This window comes from Netta rufina (genome assembly GCF_964035555.1).
Source record: "Netta rufina genome assembly, chromosome: 2".
In the NCBI taxonomy this organism is placed as follows: domain Eukaryota; kingdom Metazoa; phylum Chordata; class Aves; order Anseriformes; family Anatidae; genus Netta; species Netta rufina.
Window position 1 is genome coordinate 24,506,442 of NC_140124.1, and position 18,874 is coordinate 24,525,315.

General features: G+C 34.4%; 1 protein-coding gene across 3 annotated transcripts in view; it reads left to right on the forward strand.

The window, feature by feature from the left end:
* Positions 1-18,874, forward strand: part of AKAP9 (A-kinase anchoring protein 9) — a 109,946-nt gene that overhangs the window by 53,509 nt on the left and 37,563 nt on the right. For all 3 annotated transcript variants that reach the window (XM_084282065.1, XM_084282064.1, XM_084282063.1), the window contains exons 15-22: positions 1,759-1,855; positions 2,668-2,760; positions 4,596-4,964; positions 6,026-6,250; positions 7,390-7,530; positions 8,080-8,183; positions 9,010-9,215; positions 16,725-16,936. In XM_084282065.1, coding sequence (XP_084138191.1) covers positions 1,759-1,855; positions 2,668-2,760; positions 4,596-4,964; positions 6,026-6,250; positions 7,390-7,530; positions 8,080-8,183; positions 9,010-9,215; positions 16,725-16,936 — 1,447 coding nt within the window. The remainder of the gene's footprint in view (positions 1-1,758; positions 1,856-2,667; positions 2,761-4,595; positions 4,965-6,025; positions 6,251-7,389; positions 7,531-8,079; positions 8,184-9,009; positions 9,216-16,724; positions 16,937-18,874) is intronic.

Below are 18,874 nucleotides of genomic sequence, written 5' to 3' on the forward strand. Positions count from 1 at the left end.
AAACTCCAGGCAACAAACTTAACATTGAAGGATGGCTCATGTAGGGTATGTCCATGGAATCAACACTTTTCTAGAATGTGTAGCATGATATTTGTGGCAGAGTTGCAGGCCACTTAACAGATTTTGTCTTTCATCAAGTCACGAGGCATGGGATGCCTCATGACTTGATATGTTGATATGGGAGGCATATCAACCTCTTCCTGGCCCTGGCCAGTGTGACCAGGCAAGCCTGAAAGAGGTGGGAGTTTTTTGGGGGAATCCTGACAACTGTGGAACCTGGTTTTGGTTGGTTGCTGATTCTTTCACTGACTCATTGGATGTGTTCAAGGAGTGGTGGGTGCTTTTCACTGTGGTCTATTCAGTGTCCTCTCTGGATTCCTGTTCTTCATTTAGTTGCATTTGCTACACTCCAAAGCCATTCAGTGTTTGTGTTTTTCATTTCCCTTACTCACCCTTACTTGAGGGAGAGCTGTGAGGGTTTAGTAGGCAGACTAGTGCCAACCGTAGAGGGGAAATGAATAGATACAGTAGCAATGAGGGATATATCCTGGGGGGTGCGGAGGGGAAGAATTGTATATATGTTTCTAGAAATTGTGTAGTGTTTGATACACTTACAACAGCTATCTTTCAAAAAGCAAAAGAACTGTGGTGAGATAAATCCTTAGAGGTTGTGAGAAATTGAGATAGAATTATTTTTCTTCAACTGTGACCTATCAACCCAAACAGCTGTTTTACTGTAATTATTTGATCACAGCCTTTTCTCAGCCATCTGTGTTTTTCTATCTTTTAAACAGTATTCCTTTCATTCCTTAAAATATATTTGTGGTCTTCATTCATCAAATTAAATATGAATGCTAAAAATAACGGGTTAGTTTTTGTAGATGCAAATGTCAAAAGGTTTATAAAATTATTCTGGACTCCCATTTCAGAATAATCTAAAACAGCTCTCAGATTTGAGCAAAAGAAAATCTTGATAGTTTCTCTAAAATCCTAGTGTTGGTAAAGACTGTAAGTCTCATAGATAATAGTTACTTTCTAAGGATCTGTTTTGCTCCCTGTCTTTTAGCAAGGTGTTTTTTCTTTGCGGTGGCAGATCACAAAGACTAGAGCAGGGGGTTTTCTCGGTAGTTTGGTACTGTGTCTTATCCTTTTGGCAGTGTATTTCTGTTAAGTCATTCTCAAAATGTAGTGAAAGGGGAACAGTGGTGTGTGGTTGTGTTTTGTTTTTACTGATTTGCAGCGGGCAATATATAGGGCAGTCTTGTTGGGGGGGGGAAAGTCTCTGAATATATTTCAGCATGTTGACAGCTAAACAGAAAATGAATCATTGTATTTCATACTACTTTCATGTGTATGCCTTTTCTTACTGAGTCATATCAGTGAGGAATCATATCCTAATGATTCAAACAGGCACTGTAGTATTCATCTTAATTGTGGCAAGTCACCAAGCACAAAATATTCTCAAGAAGCTGTAAAAGACATTTTTGTGTGTTGGTTGGCAAAACTGATGCTAAGTGTTAGTTTGAAAGGGCTAGTGTATGGAAGGCAGATGAATTATGAAGTCAAGTATGTGAAATTAATGACATGGGGAAAGGTGTGTTGTGAAAAAAGTATGTGCAGTTATTGAATATTCAGTCTTTGAATATGTATGATGCATAGTATACATATGTGTACATATTTGAACAGAGGAAAAAATAATGTGTATTGAAAGACTGAATTTATTTTAACCTTAGCTCCCTATTTCTTTTACCTTTTTAGTATATCCACAGATTCACAAATGAAGCTAAAAGAGGTCTTCAGAAAAGTGAAGTGCACTGAAAATCTTCATCAGCAGAGACCAGATGTAAAAATGGAGGTATAACTGTCAATACTTATCCTATAACTGCCAAACATTATACTGCCAATATAATTTAGATGCTTTTGGTTCTCAGATGAAATTGAAATACAGGCTAATATTTGGTAGTAATTAAATAATTGTCTTAATACTTTGCTGTACAGACCACGTTAGAGAAAATAGAATGATATATAAATTTTGCCAAACAGTATTTCTAGAAGTTAGGAGCAATAAAACATGCTTTATTGATCCTGTCTTTTCAATTTTATTTTTTAACTATTCTCTGAAAAAAAAAAAAAAAAAAAAAAGGTTGGGCTGCCTCTTGTAAAAGTAGGAAGACATCAGTGTTCAAATTCTGGGATTTTTTCAGGAGTCCTTAAAACATTCTGACTTTCCTTTGAAGAGTAGTTATGGAAGAAGAGTGATTTAAGTGAAATCCCAGTACTTTTTTAAGTATAGTTTCTAAAGATCATAGAAGCCAAACGCAAATAGAAGAGACTCTATTCCTCCTCTAGGAGGCTGACTCCAAAATTCTGCACTTGAAAAGCAGCGACACTATTTTCTGCTGCAGTCCTGTACTTTCTCCCTTGTTTTCTTTGCATTTTGACAATTCAAATAGTGCTGAGAGATCAGTTGTTTCAACTTCTAAAATTAATTTTGATGCAGAAATGAGGCAAAGTCCTTTACCCAGTTTTGTGATTCAAAAATATGTGATTTAAAAGAAATAAATGTGACCTAGTTGAGGGGAAAAAATCTCTTCAAACCTTTAAAATCTATGAAATGAAAGTACAAGTACATGATCTGAGATTTCCTTTTTTTTTTTTTACTTACAGCTTGCTAGTGAAATTGAAATGAAAAATGATCTAGATGTTGTTCAATTGCTAGAAAAGCAGTACCAAGAAAGATTAGAAGAAGAAATAGCAAAGGTATTCCTTTTATTCTGTTACTTTAAAATATGTTTAAAAATGCTGTCACTTTTGTTTGCCTTTCCTGACAATTGCCGTATCGTATACAGTTTATTTTTTTTTAACAAAGAATTGTTTTGTTCTGATTTTCAATATGAAAGTCTCGTTAACAAACTTGCTGAAACATTTTGTTGTTTGGTTTTTTTTTTTTTGATTGTGGGATATATGTTCATTCCTGTAGTGCCTAGTTTCATACCTTTTCTTTTGTAACCAGGTGGTCCTTCAATTAATGTACTATTCATAATTCTGTTACAATGTCTGTTCATAGGCAAAGTGGTGGTGGTATTTATTCTCATTTAAAAGTTCAGTGAAATAAAACAACGTGGAACCATACTCACTACCAGAATTTATTTATTGAATCTAGAGACATAGAGGGTGGATTTCTTGCTGCTTTAGGATTAACAGATGCTCAGGTTCCAAAGGAATTACAGTTAACAGTTTCACGTTATTTTCTGATCATATTTCATTGTTTATTTTCATGTGCTGTGTAAAATGTGTGGTTTTTTATTGGATCTGGTGACTTTGAAACATGAGAATTAACTTCTAGACATTATTTATAAGAGTATACTAAATCATTGGTATTAGTATTACTTATTATTTGACTTCCAAAAACATTTTCATTTCTTTGTGGAATGAAGAATTCTCTCTGCATTTTATGTGTTTATGCCATTAACATGGCAGGTCACAAAACAGGTGAATCAAATTAACGTAAGTTAAAAATTGGAAAAAAAAAATGAATACTTTGTCAAAAGGTTTGTTATTAGAGTTAGGAAGGATGTTACAGCCAGTTATTAATGAGGATGACATTAATGTAAGTAATGGAAATTGCTGCAGTAAATGTTCCATTGGTTTCATCTGCTGCCAAGAAAATCCATCTTTATGGGAAATGGGAAAGTAAAGTACATGATTGGCTTGTATTTTGTTATGGAGGGTTTCAAATTCAAAAGACAAGCTTGGGAAGGGAGAGTTATTTTTGTTGTTGTTGTTTTCATGTGTGGTTTTGTTTGTTTTCTTTTCAAGTATTAATAATATAATAAAAAATTAAAAAGTAATAAATACACTTCTGTATTTATTACACATTTTTGCTGTCTATTCTAAATCTAGCAAGTGACTGCTTGCATGATTAGAAAAGGGATCTATTTGTGTTAGAAGGAGATGCTTAGCAATGCGAAAGTTATCAAGCTGTTGTAACTACAACTGCAGCTATTTAATGTGTGTAGAAGTTTCTTTCTAAGGAATTAAATACCTGTGCTGAATATCAAGCGCATGGCACTGTTTCCCCGAAGTTCAATGTCAGTGAAATATTTATGGATGATACTTGGATAGATAGAGGAAGCTAAGCGTGGCTGGACTTAGAACAGTATCTTAGAAGAATATACCAGGACTTTTCAGTCTCCTTGTAGAATCTAGGCTTTTTTTCTTTTTTTTTTTTTTTAAGAGAATTACATAATTCCCTGCTATATAATATATTTTTAAAGAGTATAATAAATAGTAAAATAAATAGTAAAATATGTAATATATTTTGAAAATATCATCACAGTTTGTTAGACCACTTTAAATACAGCATGTCTGTATTTTAAGATACGACTGTTCATGATATTGACAAGGTTTCTATATTCCCTTACCTTTCTAGATTCTGTTTAAAAATGGTAAAGTCATAGTTCAGAACTTTTAGTACTTCTATTTATATTATTCATGGTAAGCAGGGAATTCTTTTTAGCAATAGGAAATTCTACAAAGTATAAATTAATACATTGCAGAGTATAAATTGATACATATTTCTTGTATTTATTCAGGTAATTGTGTCAATGAGTGTAGCATTTGCCAAACAGAGTGAATTATCAAGAATTGCTAGGCAGAAGAAAGAAGAAACAGAAACACAAATTGCACATCAACAGGGAAAACATTTTGAAATTAAAAAGGAGTGTAGTGAAGAAGAGGTTGACAGCCCCCTTAAAGCAACAGAAAGGGGCAGTAAGCCTGAAGAAGAATTGAAATCACTTTGCAAAGAGCTCATCGAAGAATCTGGTGAGATGAACTTACTTGGAAAACAGCTTTGTTCTAATGGCAAGTCTGGTTATGTGTTAGGACAGAACACTCATGAATCAGTGATTTCTGAAGAACTTTTCTCCCATGTCAAAGGGCATATGGCAGAGGAAACATTGGTAAGTGTTTTTTGTTTGTTTTAAAAATATATAACACATTTGAATAATCATTCAAATGGATTTGTAGTTCAATTTCCATAAGAAGACATCAAAGAAAGAAATTAAGATGCAAATTCAAAATTCAATTGAAATGTTTCCTTTTAAAAGGGATGGCAACTTTAGGTCTCAATTATCTACCTTCTTTCCAATGTTCTCCTTCATTATCATAGCATTATGGTATGCCATGAGGAAAGGAATATAACCCTGATTAAAGGAAAACATTATTCCATTTTGTGGTGAAACTGTGTTGCAAGCAATAAGTTTGCTTGCAATAAGACTTTTTGCTTTAATAAGACTTTTATAAGACTTTTTTATATTATAAAAATAGGAGTTTGCTTTAGTAAGACTGTTTAAACTAAGTTATTTTCTAGTGCTTATGCATGGAACAGAGAACTTTTTAAACAAAACTTCGAGTCCCTTGTTCTCTATAAATGATATCAGCTGAAGAAAAAAGTTACAAAAGTAATATGTAAAGCATATATCTAATGTTTAGCACTTCAGAAACGTGGGGGAAGGTGTAAGGCCTGGAATAAATATGGTAAAAAGCAGTCATAAATTTAGACTTTACGATTTAATACTAGTTAATTTTTTTATTGAATTTGACACTAGCCAAAGCAAAAATTACACTTTCAAATTTGTGAAACAGTTGAAAATTTGAGTCTTGTATTGATAGTGACTATATCTCAATAGTGACTATATCAAGAACTGTAATATTTCTGTTTTGTGTGATACTGTTCTCTAAAACCTCTGTTGCAGTATATACACATGGGGTCACTCAATCACTCACTCACAAGCATGTGTATCTGACGCTCTGTTTTCTGTTGAGATCCCAGTGAGCTCAGAGTTATTTTGAAAAGCTTGTCTTTTCAAGTGGAGAACCTAGACCTTTCAAGAAACAGGCACCACAATAATGCCTTAGTAATAGCTATTTTAATTTATGAAAGTATTTTTTTAAATGTATTGAAATATTTTCTAGAATTTGTCTTTGAACATGAAATGCTAAAATAGTTCCAATATTTCAGTGCAACAATGTGGTGACAGCATCAGACACAGAAACATCGAGTCAGCTGTTGTTGTACGAGGAGCGTTTGGAAGACATGCGACAGGAACTAGTACGGCAGTATCAGGAACATCAGCAGGCTACAGAAATACTGAGACAAGGGCATATGCAGCAAATGGAACGTCAAAAAGAAAATCAAGAGCAACTCTTAGCAGAGCTTGAGAGTCTTAAAGTGCAATTAGCTGAGGTAATATGGTGCTTGACATAGTGAGTTAACAATGATTTAATGAAGAGACTTTACCTCTCAGATTTATGTTTATTTATACGTGTGTATCTCTTAAGAGACAGGCGCACATTGAATATATGCATGCACATGCATGTGTGCACGTACTCGCATATATGTTTGTGTGTACTGCAACTCATTAATTTATCTCAGTAATTTAAGCCTTCAAAATAATGTCACTTACAGGCTTCTCTTCAAACTCTTGAAGACAAATTGAAAGGCAAAGTAAATAGAATTCAGAAAAATTTGTCTTGCTCCAATTTAATTTCAGCAATATATATTTATATTTGGAAATAGTAATCAATGAATTCTAAAACTCTTTGATTTCACTGTGGAGTGGAAGTTGGGTTCCTTCAGACCTTACCCAAACTATTCTGCTTAAGTTTGGGCTCAAGGAGCTTGGGAATCTAGAGCGCAAGTTGCATGCATTCTAGTTGTCTGTTTCTTTTCCAGCAGTGTCAGGTGTCTATTTCTCTTAGTTGCGTTTTAGCATCTTTCTATCATTTATCCTGGTAATCCTTTCTTTTGATTTATACATTTGTTTCTCCTTTATCCCTTTGCCAATTGCAACTGCATCTTTTGTCAAAGCTAGCAAATTCCTGAAACTGATGAAAAATACTAGATAGAGAAATGTCAGCAGCATAAGTTCCAATGATTTTTTTAACGTCAAGGATGTTTATGCGTAAGTACTGCATAGGAATTTGTGCATCATGTTTAAGCCCTCAGTTCTTCTAGCAATTCTAAAAGAAGGTGTGTAGGCTTTTTTAAAAAAAATAACTTTTTATCTTTTACTCTCTGTTGTACAAAATTACATACTATGGCATGTAACCTTTAGAAGTAAAACATTCAGTTTACATTATGACCACCATATTTCATGATGAGTGTCCAAATTCTGTGAAAACCTTAAATCAGCTATAAAATACCAAAAGAATTTTTTAGCTGTATTTCAGTTTTAGAAAGCTTTCAATGTCTTTATAACCATTTAAAGAAATGGACTGAATTTTCATTGTGCAAAATACGTAACAAAATTAGAAGTGACAGGACTCACTAATACTCAGAAGCTTAAAAATCCTGTGTGTGCCTCTGCAACACTTCTTTCTTAGCGTGTCTCAATGGAGAATGACAGCCTGGCTGCAGAAAGAGAGAGGATTCTTTTAGAAGAACTGGAATCATTAAAGCAACATTCCTTACCTGGAAAAGAGAGGCAATTCCGTGAGCTACAAAACAACAGCACACAAACTGAGGTAAGTGTGGACTTTGACTGTCTTGGCAGCTGTGGCATATAAAACTGGTAAGATCTGGTTTGCTGCAAATGTTTTACATGTAATATACTTTCCTAAAAGATGTTGGGTACCCCTTGGTTTGAGCAGGATTAAGAACTTGTAGAATTTAAGGTACTGGTAAACATAGGTTTTTTACTTCAGGTAGTAGGAAGCAAGTTTAACAGCTTGTAGGTGGGGTTTATTAATATAGCTGTTTGCTCAGGTAAACTCACGTATTCATATTGCTATAGCAACAGCAAGCACAGACTGTTTAATCAGCATAACAAAGTTCTTTCTAATAAGCCCTGCCTTGGACTTCCTGTTTTGGTTTTTGTTTGGTTTAGTTTAATTTTTCCACATGGGAAAAGTATTTCTTGATTTGTGATTTCACGCAGAAGTTTTATTAACAAAACACAACTGATTTTAGTTTTAAATTTCATATTTTACCACTTATCGGAAGAATATGTTGTTCCTGGCATGACAGGATTTCTCTCTATTTTGTCTTCTCTCCCTTTGCAAAAACTTGCTCAGAATGAAAATGAAAACCAAAATGACGGGAGAGAGCAAATCTCGGTGGATAAAGATGGAGGAAGAAAGTCTGACGAAACATCTCCAGATCTTCTTTCTAAAGAAAGGTGCTTAGAACTGTTAGTTAAAAAAAATATTATTTAAAGAAAAATCATGAGTGATATTCTTGCTGTTAAGTTAATAATATTTATAAGCTTTATTCTGACTGAACTTCATGCTAATTTTTAATTCTAGATAACCATATTTAAGTGTTTTTGATTCTAAATAACCATATTTCTAAGTTAACATACTTAAGATGAAATCAAATCTTAAGTTTTATAAAACCTAATTTTCTAATGGCATAGAGGATGAGCCAAATTTTAGTCTGTTTTACTTTTTCATGTGACACGCATACATAGAATTATGTCATTTATACAGATGTGTATAAGTAACACATTGTACATATATTAACTAAACTTGTATGAATATAATTGTATTTGATAATGCATTTTGAATATTCTCTAACTTTTTTGATCTATGTAGATGAGCAATCTTTAATTGTCACACTGTGAAAAGAGTGGGTATTTAATGGGTAAATAACAATTTGAGAAATATTTATACTTATTGTATTTGAGGATATTTAATGAATACCAGGCGAAGGTGGATCTCTGGCCATTTTAGAAGAAAGTCTAGAAAAAATACCAAGATAATTTAAAATCTTGATAAATAGTTTCATTTTTCACAAATTTCGTTTTTTTAAAAAAAAAAAAGAATTTTAGCACAAATGTGCTTTTTAATATTTATGTATGTTATGTGTTTTTTTGGTCTTAAAAAAGCAATCTCGACTTTACCAATTCAGTTGCAAAATTTTCCTGGTTGCAGTGGTGTGTAAGGGATAAAACACGATTTGAAAGCAGGGGAAAATCAAAGGTCTGATTAATTTCTGTCCTGCAGGCATGGTTTTCAGAAGGCTAATCAGAAACTCATGAAGATTCTTTTAGAAGTTGTGAAGACAACTGTGGCCACGGAGGAGACAATTGGTCGCCATATAGTTGGGTTACTGGATAGGTCTGGGAAGGTCCAGCCTTCCAAACCAGCTGGATGGGACGCAGACCCAGAGGAGTCAGTAAAACCTTGTGTCCGTGTGGGATATGAAAAAGGTACTTATTGTATGGTTTTCTGTTTCATAACAAGTATTATTTGCATGCTTTCTTTCTGATATTTAACTACCCTTCATTTTGAAGTTTTTAATTAAAAATAATATTTATTTTTTACTATCAGTCATTTGAATACATATGATATCTCTTCCTAAGAGACAGCATTTCAGGAGTTGGTTTTGGGTATGACCCAGACATGACTTTTGCAAAGCCTGCAACAGAATGGGAAAGGGAGAAATATAAAAAATAATTGCATTCCTGTCAAAGGGGGAAAAGAGAAAGAGAATGAGAAAGAGAAGATAGGTCCATGGAATCTTGCATCAACTTAACGCCCCATATGCACGGGGAATGGAAGCTAGTGTCAAAGCATGTACCTCTACTAGTACACGTAGTGTACATAGGGATGTTGCTGGTCACTGAGACCAGCTGGCATGGGACAGCCTGTGTTTATGCTTGTGGACTTTCTTTACTTCCCAAAGAGGGTGGTTGCATGCGAACAGACTTTTGGAAACAGTTTCAGGAACTTTCTAACTCCCAAGCCCTGCCCATCAACTGTTTGGAGGAGTGCTAGTTGGCATGAGCCTAAAGGAGCATTTTAACAGTGTAGATAATTGCTTACTGGTGCCGAAGAATTTTCCCAGGCACTGCTTAATTTTCTATGATTATGCTGAGGTAGTGTCTGTTCATTTCTCTTCTGGGCAAGAATAGGAGCTCTGTCATATTGCCATTTAGGTACCCATGGTAAGAGAAGCCAGTGTAAAGATATTTATGTTCGTCCTGGGTCTTAAGGGCAGACAACATACAACAGATCAGTTCAGACTAAAACATATCATGCATCTGGTTTTGTCTGAAATTTTAACTATTGTGAATGCAAAAAAGAACTATGTACTACTTTTCAGTATTAAGAAAATATATACTACAGAGTAATCATACAAATAGTAAAAGATGAACTTTACTAAACTCTTTAATCCCAAACATATATCATTAAATACTGCTGATTCCTTATACCTTTAAGCCATGGGGCAAGTTAAAAAAGGATATATGACTTGTGGCACAGTGGCAGCTCTTTCAGTCAATTTCTCCACAGGTTATCTGCAGTGAAATGTGTACAGCTGCTGCAGTCTAAGGATTCTTGAAGTTTTTCAATTAACAGCACCTTCATGGTTTTATAGTACTGGTGTTTCACTAAAAAGCCTCATAACTTCTATTTTCTGCATGTTTCACTGTATTTAATTGTGAGGAAAATTAACATACTTTTTGAGGACTTTTGAGGCTTTACCTTTCCTTCCCTACATTTTAGGTTTGGTAACTAAGGTTCTGGCCTAAATTTTTGGTACTTGTCCAGGGACTAGAATTGAAGGAATCACTTCATTCAAAATGAAGTATTTTTGCATTTTACTTTGGGGTGGGAAATGAAGGGGATAGACATATGTTGAAGCAGTTCAGAGTAAGTGTTTTAAAACACTACTAGCTATCTTCCACACTGTCTCTTAGCCAAGTGGTAAAAGTAGCAACAACTGGCCTCAAAGTTTATCACCTCCCTTTGCGTTACGAGGTAGTCTTTATGTAAAGACTTAAAATTGCATTTTAAATCAGTTTTCTATATTGAAAACAGTAATAACAGTAATTTATAAATATTCTTCATATCCTGCATGTTGTCACTATATTGTGTAAAAAGCATTGAGATTTTCAAAACATACATTGATCAAAGAAATAAAAACTTGTTCCCATTATGAGGCAAGTGATTACAGGCCATCACAGTTATATTTATTCTGTTGTTACCTAGTACTGTACTGAGAATATTGTTCCATTTTCAGAAAAACATACATAACTCTATGTGTAAATTGCTAATACATCATGACTGCATTTTGCGGCTCTCATATGTGTCTGCTCTGCGCAGTTGTGCACAATAAACAAAACGTAGGCGCTTTTTGCCTGCTTCTGCACCACCATGTGTTTACTTGTCACTAATTATTGTCATTAAGAATTCTTAACAGGGAGGGACTATTCGCATTACATATATGTGGGAGAGAACATATATGTGGCAGAAGACTGCCTTTATTTGGTATTTTGGGTGGATAAAATTTGAAATTATGCCTAGGTTTAGTGATAATAATAATAATAATGATAATCTAAATGTACTACAAACCCTGTTCTTACAGTTTTCTGATGAAAGAGTACTCTTAAATAAAATGGAAATGTATTACATTCCACTAGAGATGAAGATAGACTGTTTTATCTCTTGTGTTTGTCATTGGAGTGTTTTGTGAAGAGGTAATTAAGGATCTACTACTCCTTTAACAAAGCAATTCATGTGTCACTGTAATGCCCCTTTAGCACAGAGCTGTATTGGTATAGCAGCTTTCCACATACCATTTTTTTTATTTCAGTGTTCTTTTTCATGTTCGGAAATAATCATATAAAAATGAACAAACAAAGGAGAGAGTAAGGATTAATGAGGATCCAAAACTTCAGTGGCTCTAATGGGTGAATTCATAGCTTGTCATTGATTTCAGATGTAGGATTGACAGTTTGGGTTGGTTGGTTGGTGGGTGGTTGTTTTTTGTTTGTTTGTTTTTAATTTCTTTCAAAATACAACAGCATACTTGCTGTGTGCATAGTTCTGCCACTAGGGTCAGACAGCCCTAGTAGTGATTGTACTGTTGCATCAGCTGAAGCATTCAAACCTGCTTCAAATAGAAATAGAAGACATTCTCCTAATGTTTTCAGCAACAGGACTGTTGCTACTCATTTCTCTTACTCCCACAGAATGGTCTAAAAGACCATAGTCTTCTAAGAAATTTTACCGCTGCTTTCTGGAAGAAAGAAAGAGATATATACTTCTTCTATATTGTAATCTGTGCTTGTTACTGTATTTTCCAATGTCTGACCAAACAGAACTTCCTTTTTAATTAGGTAATTTGTAGGAATAAATTTGTACTGATAAAAATCTTGGTAACAAAATAGAAAAAACATGTTCAATAAGGTGAATTCTCTGTGACCTTCTGAACATAATCCATATTTGTTGACAGGCAAAGCTCAGACTACTATTTATGTTGAGTTGTTTTAGCATTTTTACAAAGCTGGATCATTAAGGTCTCATGCTTATAACCATAACTTCATTTACAGAGTGTATAGAGTTTTATCTGAGACCTTGCCTAGGGTATGGGCTAACACAAGATTTTATTTGCAGCACAAAGAGCAAAGTTCAAATTTCAGTCATAAAACATTTAACTTGAAGTGAACAGCACTTGTGCAAAGAAATCCAGTGACTTAATTGCAGAGGGAGATTTGGGCCAGGAATCACCATGATCAAGCCCTTTAGATGGATTACCTTGGGTAGAGGGGCTGCAGTAATGCACATCGCCTGTGTGGTTATGGCATCCCTTGAACATGAAACCCTCTCGCCTACTTCCTGGGATCCTTGTTCCCTTGCACCAGGAACAAGGTAGTGAGTAGTTACACTCATTGAACTGTCACAATACCAAGTTTCTGTTTGTGTTCAGCTTGTAACCCCTGAGCACAGTTCTGTGGTGGAATCACGGAAATAGACTGAGGCATTAGCTTAAAGTGACACGAAATATGTTTCAAATGAACTAGGTATTGCTCCATAAATGTCAGGTGGCAGCTTATAAACAACATCTGTATCTGAAACTTCGGAATGAGCACTGTATGTTTTATTAAAGATCTAATGGCCGTGACATCTGACATGCTGAATTGCAAACTTCATGGCAAAGGAAAAACTGTAAACCTTTTATTTTGCATTACAATTAACAATATTCAGTAGCAAATGGCACTTTTATTTGTGCTGGTTACATTCTAATTATTATTTTGTGTCAATGGAAAAAAAAGAATTTGGGGAAGGAGAATTTGGTCGTAATGCTTGGAGCAGTGACTGTCATTGTAAGGGTTAGTACAGTACAAATGGGGGTCAGGTGGTCAGCTGCCATGGGGGTTAATCAGATTTAACAACATTTCTGTTTCTTGCTTCTGAAACCTTTCTGGAAATATGCTGTGCCATAACACTTTGGTGCACTAAGACTATTGTCAGTGAGAAAATGCAGAGACTTTCACTTTGCAGTTACGAGACACTGAACTTCCTGTTCGTAAAGTGCCACTTAATAGAAATTACACTATGGGTGTCTGCATTATCACGTCATTGATTTCTTTCTGCTTGAGTTGCCAACCCCACAGTATAAACAAAATTATTGCAGTTTTGAGTGTATTTGATACTCTTTCCTTTTTTGAAAGCTGTGAAGTTTCCACATACCAAATTATACTTTAGATGACAATTCTCCTTTTCCTTCCTCTTTTTTTTTTTTATATAGCTATTTCAGGGAAATTATGATGTTCCATTGTAAGATTTTTCATATAACAACTTTAGACTTTAATATAGGTTCATTTTGTTTATATCTAGAAGAAATGGTAGCAAATTATAAATTAATTGATATTGGTAAGAGAAGAGTTTAAAATATTGTTACTTGTTGGAGGCCAAATTGTACTCTTCTGGTCACTGGCAAGAAGAAATAATAATATTAGTGATGCTATTAGTGTACGAGACATATTCCAAACCTGTCTTTGAATGACATTCATTCTGAGCAGCCATTGATGTTTTTAGATTTTTCTCTACAAGTTTCCAGACAGTCAGAAGTTCAGATGCTCTTGCAACAGACTGAAAATTTCTGCAGTGATTTTGTATAATGTTTATTTTTGTATTTGAGCTACACTCATTGCACAATTCAGATATACCTATCAGCCAAATAATTCACTAAAATATAAGCGTTATAGAACACAAATTTTACACTGGGTTAAAGTTGTGTACATTAAGATTCACTTTTCAGAGCCAAACTTTCCCCACATGTGTAAATATATTCAAAGTTTGTCTGTCTTTAAAGCCAGTATGTTTTTTAGGTAGGGAAATTGAAATTTTAAAGGTTTTTTTTTTTTTTTTTAATTTACCTAAGAAATAAAAGCTGACATGTAGTGCAGGAATATTACACAGATAATTTGTGCTCCATTAGGAGAGAACTAGATTGTGCATTTTCTAATATGTTGTTGTTTGATTTATCTTATTCATAGCTGTGCTACGGTGCTGTGTCCGTACTTTTATGTTGTGAGATCTCTGGAGCTAAGCAGGGTCTTATGTGGTCAGTACTTAAGATGAGTGACCTCCCAAGAGCATCAGGTGTTACAGTAAGTGTAGTGTGTTCATAGCTCAGTAAGGAATGTTTTCCCTCAACTCAGACTATAAAAAACAACTTCGACACAGCATTTGGAAATACTTACACTACCAGATGCCCATCTGAAATGGTGGTCCTTTCTACTCTGAGGATATTAAAGCTTCTGCTTCACTATTGATGTGTTGAGACACCCAGAGTCCTCTAAGTTTGGGTGCTGAGAAATCAGAATGCTATTCAGTGAAAAATATGAAATCATTCATTTTGCAGCCATCCTTACATTGCAGGGTCTTGGAAAGTTATGGTGCTATGAGGAAACTTTTATTCTCCTCAAACACAAAGGTTTATTAGTGTGCTGGCAGAACAGCCAGCCTCTGCTAGGGTGACTCCACTACAGTAGTTTATGACTGAAGATCCAAAGTTCAGAACTCAAAAGTGCTTTGAAATCCTGCATAGATGAAATCCTGTCATAATTCTTCATTCCATTGATGTATATAGTGAGTTTTCTGGTTTTTGTTTCTGTTTTTTGTTTGTTTGTTTTTTTTAATTTGGAGTGTGAAAAGATTTTGTAAAGTTATATCCCACGTATCTAAAAGGAGATATAAAACAGTAATGATATAACTTGAAGAAAAAAAAATTATTAAATACGTCTGCATTTAAAAAAAAGTCTAAAAGTCTTCTCAATTATAAGATAAAAGTAAACAAAACTAAACCTTTCTAAATTAAACTTGGTGTAGATTAGTTTGTTGTATGTGGGTCATGTATCATCTACATCCATAATGAAATAAATGTATACATGTGTTATTATCAGGATGTATGCAGCTGCCTAACAGTAAGTCAACCAGATGGTCAATCATGTTGCAACTTGTTAAAAGAAAAATAAAAATTGTGGTGGGTTCAAACAGCATCAGCAAGAGAACTTGCATTTCTGATGTTATTTGCATGCTTGTTTAAGAGGAGAGCATTATAAGGAAATTGGGTCCCACGAGAGTGCTATCTACATTTTTAAAGGCAATTTATAAAATTGACCTATTATAATTTCATTTGAATTTCTGTAGCTAAACAAACTGTTCCAGTTCAGCTGTCACAATTCATGGAGTAACCAGGAACTTAAATTCAAAGATAACGTAGTATTGTAACTTCATTGCTTAACAGGCATTGACTGATCTTAACTCATGTAGGCATACCACTGTTTCCAAAAAAAAAAAAAAACAAAAAAAAACAAGTATTTTGGTGGGAGAAAAACTTGAGAAAAAACATCTAATTGTGTAGGTATATATATAAAAATATAAATATATATATAAGATATTTAGATATTTTAAAAATACTTTATGAAAATAAACATTTAATTTTTTTTCCACAATAACATTTATTTGTGGCATTTGAAATATAACAGCCTTATGACACAACAATTCTTAATTTTTAAAACATTACATCACCAATAGCCATCTACTGTTGTGATGACTTATTATTGTATGATTTCACACTGAAAGTGTGATTTTAAAACAGGACTTTGCTTTCTCTTGTCTGGCTTAAATGCAGCCCTGAATTCTAAATTTGGCAAATCTACTGTTTTCTAGATGAATTGTTGTCGGTTCCATACCACCGGCAAATTTGGTGTTTCCCGCTATTCAGACAAAATAGATAAAGGCCCTTAAAGTGAATCAGAACTTAGAAAATTGAGAGTAGGAAGATGCCGTGTTGCCCATCAGTTGGGACGGTTACAGTTCTCGTGCATTGTTACTTGCTTTGTTCAGCTACCCATTTTTATTAGTTTTTTGGGCCACTAATGATAATGCTGATTGTTGATGTTCTGTATCTGGTCTTTGTCCTGAGAAGTTGAATTGCATGTGTGTCGTTCCATTTACTCACTTGAGCCTGTGTTTTTGAATTACTAACTTGAATTACTAATGATCATGTGTTATAGCACACTAACCAACAGTGGCTGATGGTCTAGGTTTTCTTTACCTGGTCTTGCTTTTAAAGACCAGGCAAGTCATTACTGCAAGTTACTCTGAAGATTAAGGGTAACCGAGAGGAACAAAGGTTTGCAAGATGAGAGCAAAAAGGGAGAACTTTTTTGAGCCTAAAAGCATACTGAAAGGATGTCTAAACTATTCTGTTAATATCTCATTTTCTTTCTACCTTCTGCTTGTTTTTATTTAACACATTGTGTAGCTTGTTTGTCAAAATTTTAGTATGTAATATTTCCCTTTCAGTCTTTGTGATCAATACAGATATTTTTATCACTTGTCTTTCTAATGGTAACTCCAACATAGTTTTTCATGTATTGAAGTTCTGAGTCTATTTAAAAGATAACTATCATTTTTTCCAGAGCCCTGTTCCTCATATCATGGTAGTGGAATAGGAGATGATGATATTAACCTGTGGTCAGGAGCAACAGATGAAGGACTGCTGAGCCAACATCTTGCAGAAAGTGGAATGGAATTAGATCCTGAAAATGAAGAACTAGTTATGAATATCAGTTCTCGACTACAGGCGGCTGTTGAAAAGCTTCTGGAAGCTATCAATGAAACTTCGAATCAGGTAGTGTGATCTAACAGTAATGTGTTTTGAATTTTGTGTCTTTTTTTTTTCTTTTTTTTCCTCATGAATGTATTCTTATAAGCCTAAAAACTGTAGGCTCCTTTTGAAAGCTGAAACAGTTTAGGCTTCAGGTGCCTAAACCAAAAAAAGTTTGCTCCAGCATTACTGTACTGATGAATGTAGATTCACACTGTGAATTGGACTAGGACTACAAAGGATGCCTGAATTTAGACAAGTATATCAATCTAGGGCACTCTTTCATTCCTCATACGTGTCATCTGCATTCTACCATGATCCAGAGATGAGACAGGAGGTGTCAGAGCACATTGAGCTGGTCCGTGTGAAGACAGAGGTTTGAAGGGAACTGGGCCCAGTTCTCTTGACAGACGTTTTAGTCAATTGGCTCAGCAAAAAGATGGAGCTTTCCTACTGTGTCTTCCAACTAGGATTTAAGCATGACAAGTTAAGCACATACCTACCTTGCTATCAGAAAAGGATTGGCACTCCAACCTTCGGGTGTGTACGGGAGGTACGTGGTTCATGAATTGCCTCCAAAGATGAGGCAGTGTAATTCCTCTTTGTTGTAGGGGGAATTTGCATGGTGGGATTTTAATTGTTCTCTGGAGTACTTCTCTATTAATTGAAACGGGAGTTATGTACCTAGCTCAGACACTTCAAATCGCACTGCTTATACCAGGTGCTTAACTTTCAGATGATGCATATCTCAATTTGAATGTACCCTAAGTAAATTTTGGTATTTCACTATTATTTTTAAGTCACTGTCTCTTGAAGAGCTCAGTCTTCAAAGTCAGCTCTTTAATTTACTTCAGACTAGAATTCAAAGGCAACTGTGTTTTATGCTACAGACCCGTTTGTTAGTTAACCTAATAGTGATATTATTTAAAAGTTCTTGCTTTCTTGTCTCAGGGTATAAAATATGTAAATCATGACTACTGGAAATGAAGGAAAAAAAAGCTGTAGTGATGAAATATGAAAATTCAGCTGTCTAATACTTTAAAAGTTAAGGGCATTTAAGTATTTGTTACTTTTGAAAAATGCTTCAAAATTAAGTTGATACCCTTTTTTTTTTTTTTTAAGGAAAAAAGATAAAAGGCTAACTTGTGACTTAATGAAGTTGAAATAATATAAATGCAAGTTCAACTCACCTCCGCCCCCTCCCCCCCACACACACACACACTACAGTTTACTAAAGCAAGGAGTCTGATGGATCTTGTAAATCAGTTTCTGCAGTGCATTTGTTTTCAAACTGATTTCTTCAATAGATCTCTTCTGTTTATGCATAAGTTCAGTTAAATAGGGATGTTTGGTGTTTTGAGGTGCTTTTCTTGTTGGGTTGTTGGTTTTTTAGCTTAAGTACCAGCGTTACATAATACTGAAAAAGTATACAGAAACTATAATATATGTAGTCCTTAAAAACACTGTTAGACATCAGTGGGAAGTCTTGCATCATCTTGCATTTAAAGAACAGGTGATGCAGACAAAAACAACTTCAAAGTGTTGCAGTAATTAAGAATTCATGCTGCAACTTACAGCAGTACTGACATCTAGTCCAGTTGGTGCTTCTTTCTTCAGAATATTTTGCTTCTGATGTTTAAAAGCAGTAACCTAACTTAAAAGCAGTAACATAAACCTAATTTATTTTATTTTCATGACTGATGTTTTTATATTAAGTACTTACGTCTCACGGTAGCAGCAAAAGTAATCAGTATATTCTAAGCAGCTTATTTGTATTTGTCGCTTGATCACGAAAATTTATTTTCCCTTTGTAGCTTTATAGCAGCCTTTACTAATACCAGCAACAGTTATGTTTTTGCTCAAACACATACATGCACTTTTTTTTCCCATGAGAATGAAGTAGACAAATATGGATTTATCCCTGAAGGTAGTATTTGTTTTTTTGTTTGTTTTTTTTTTTTA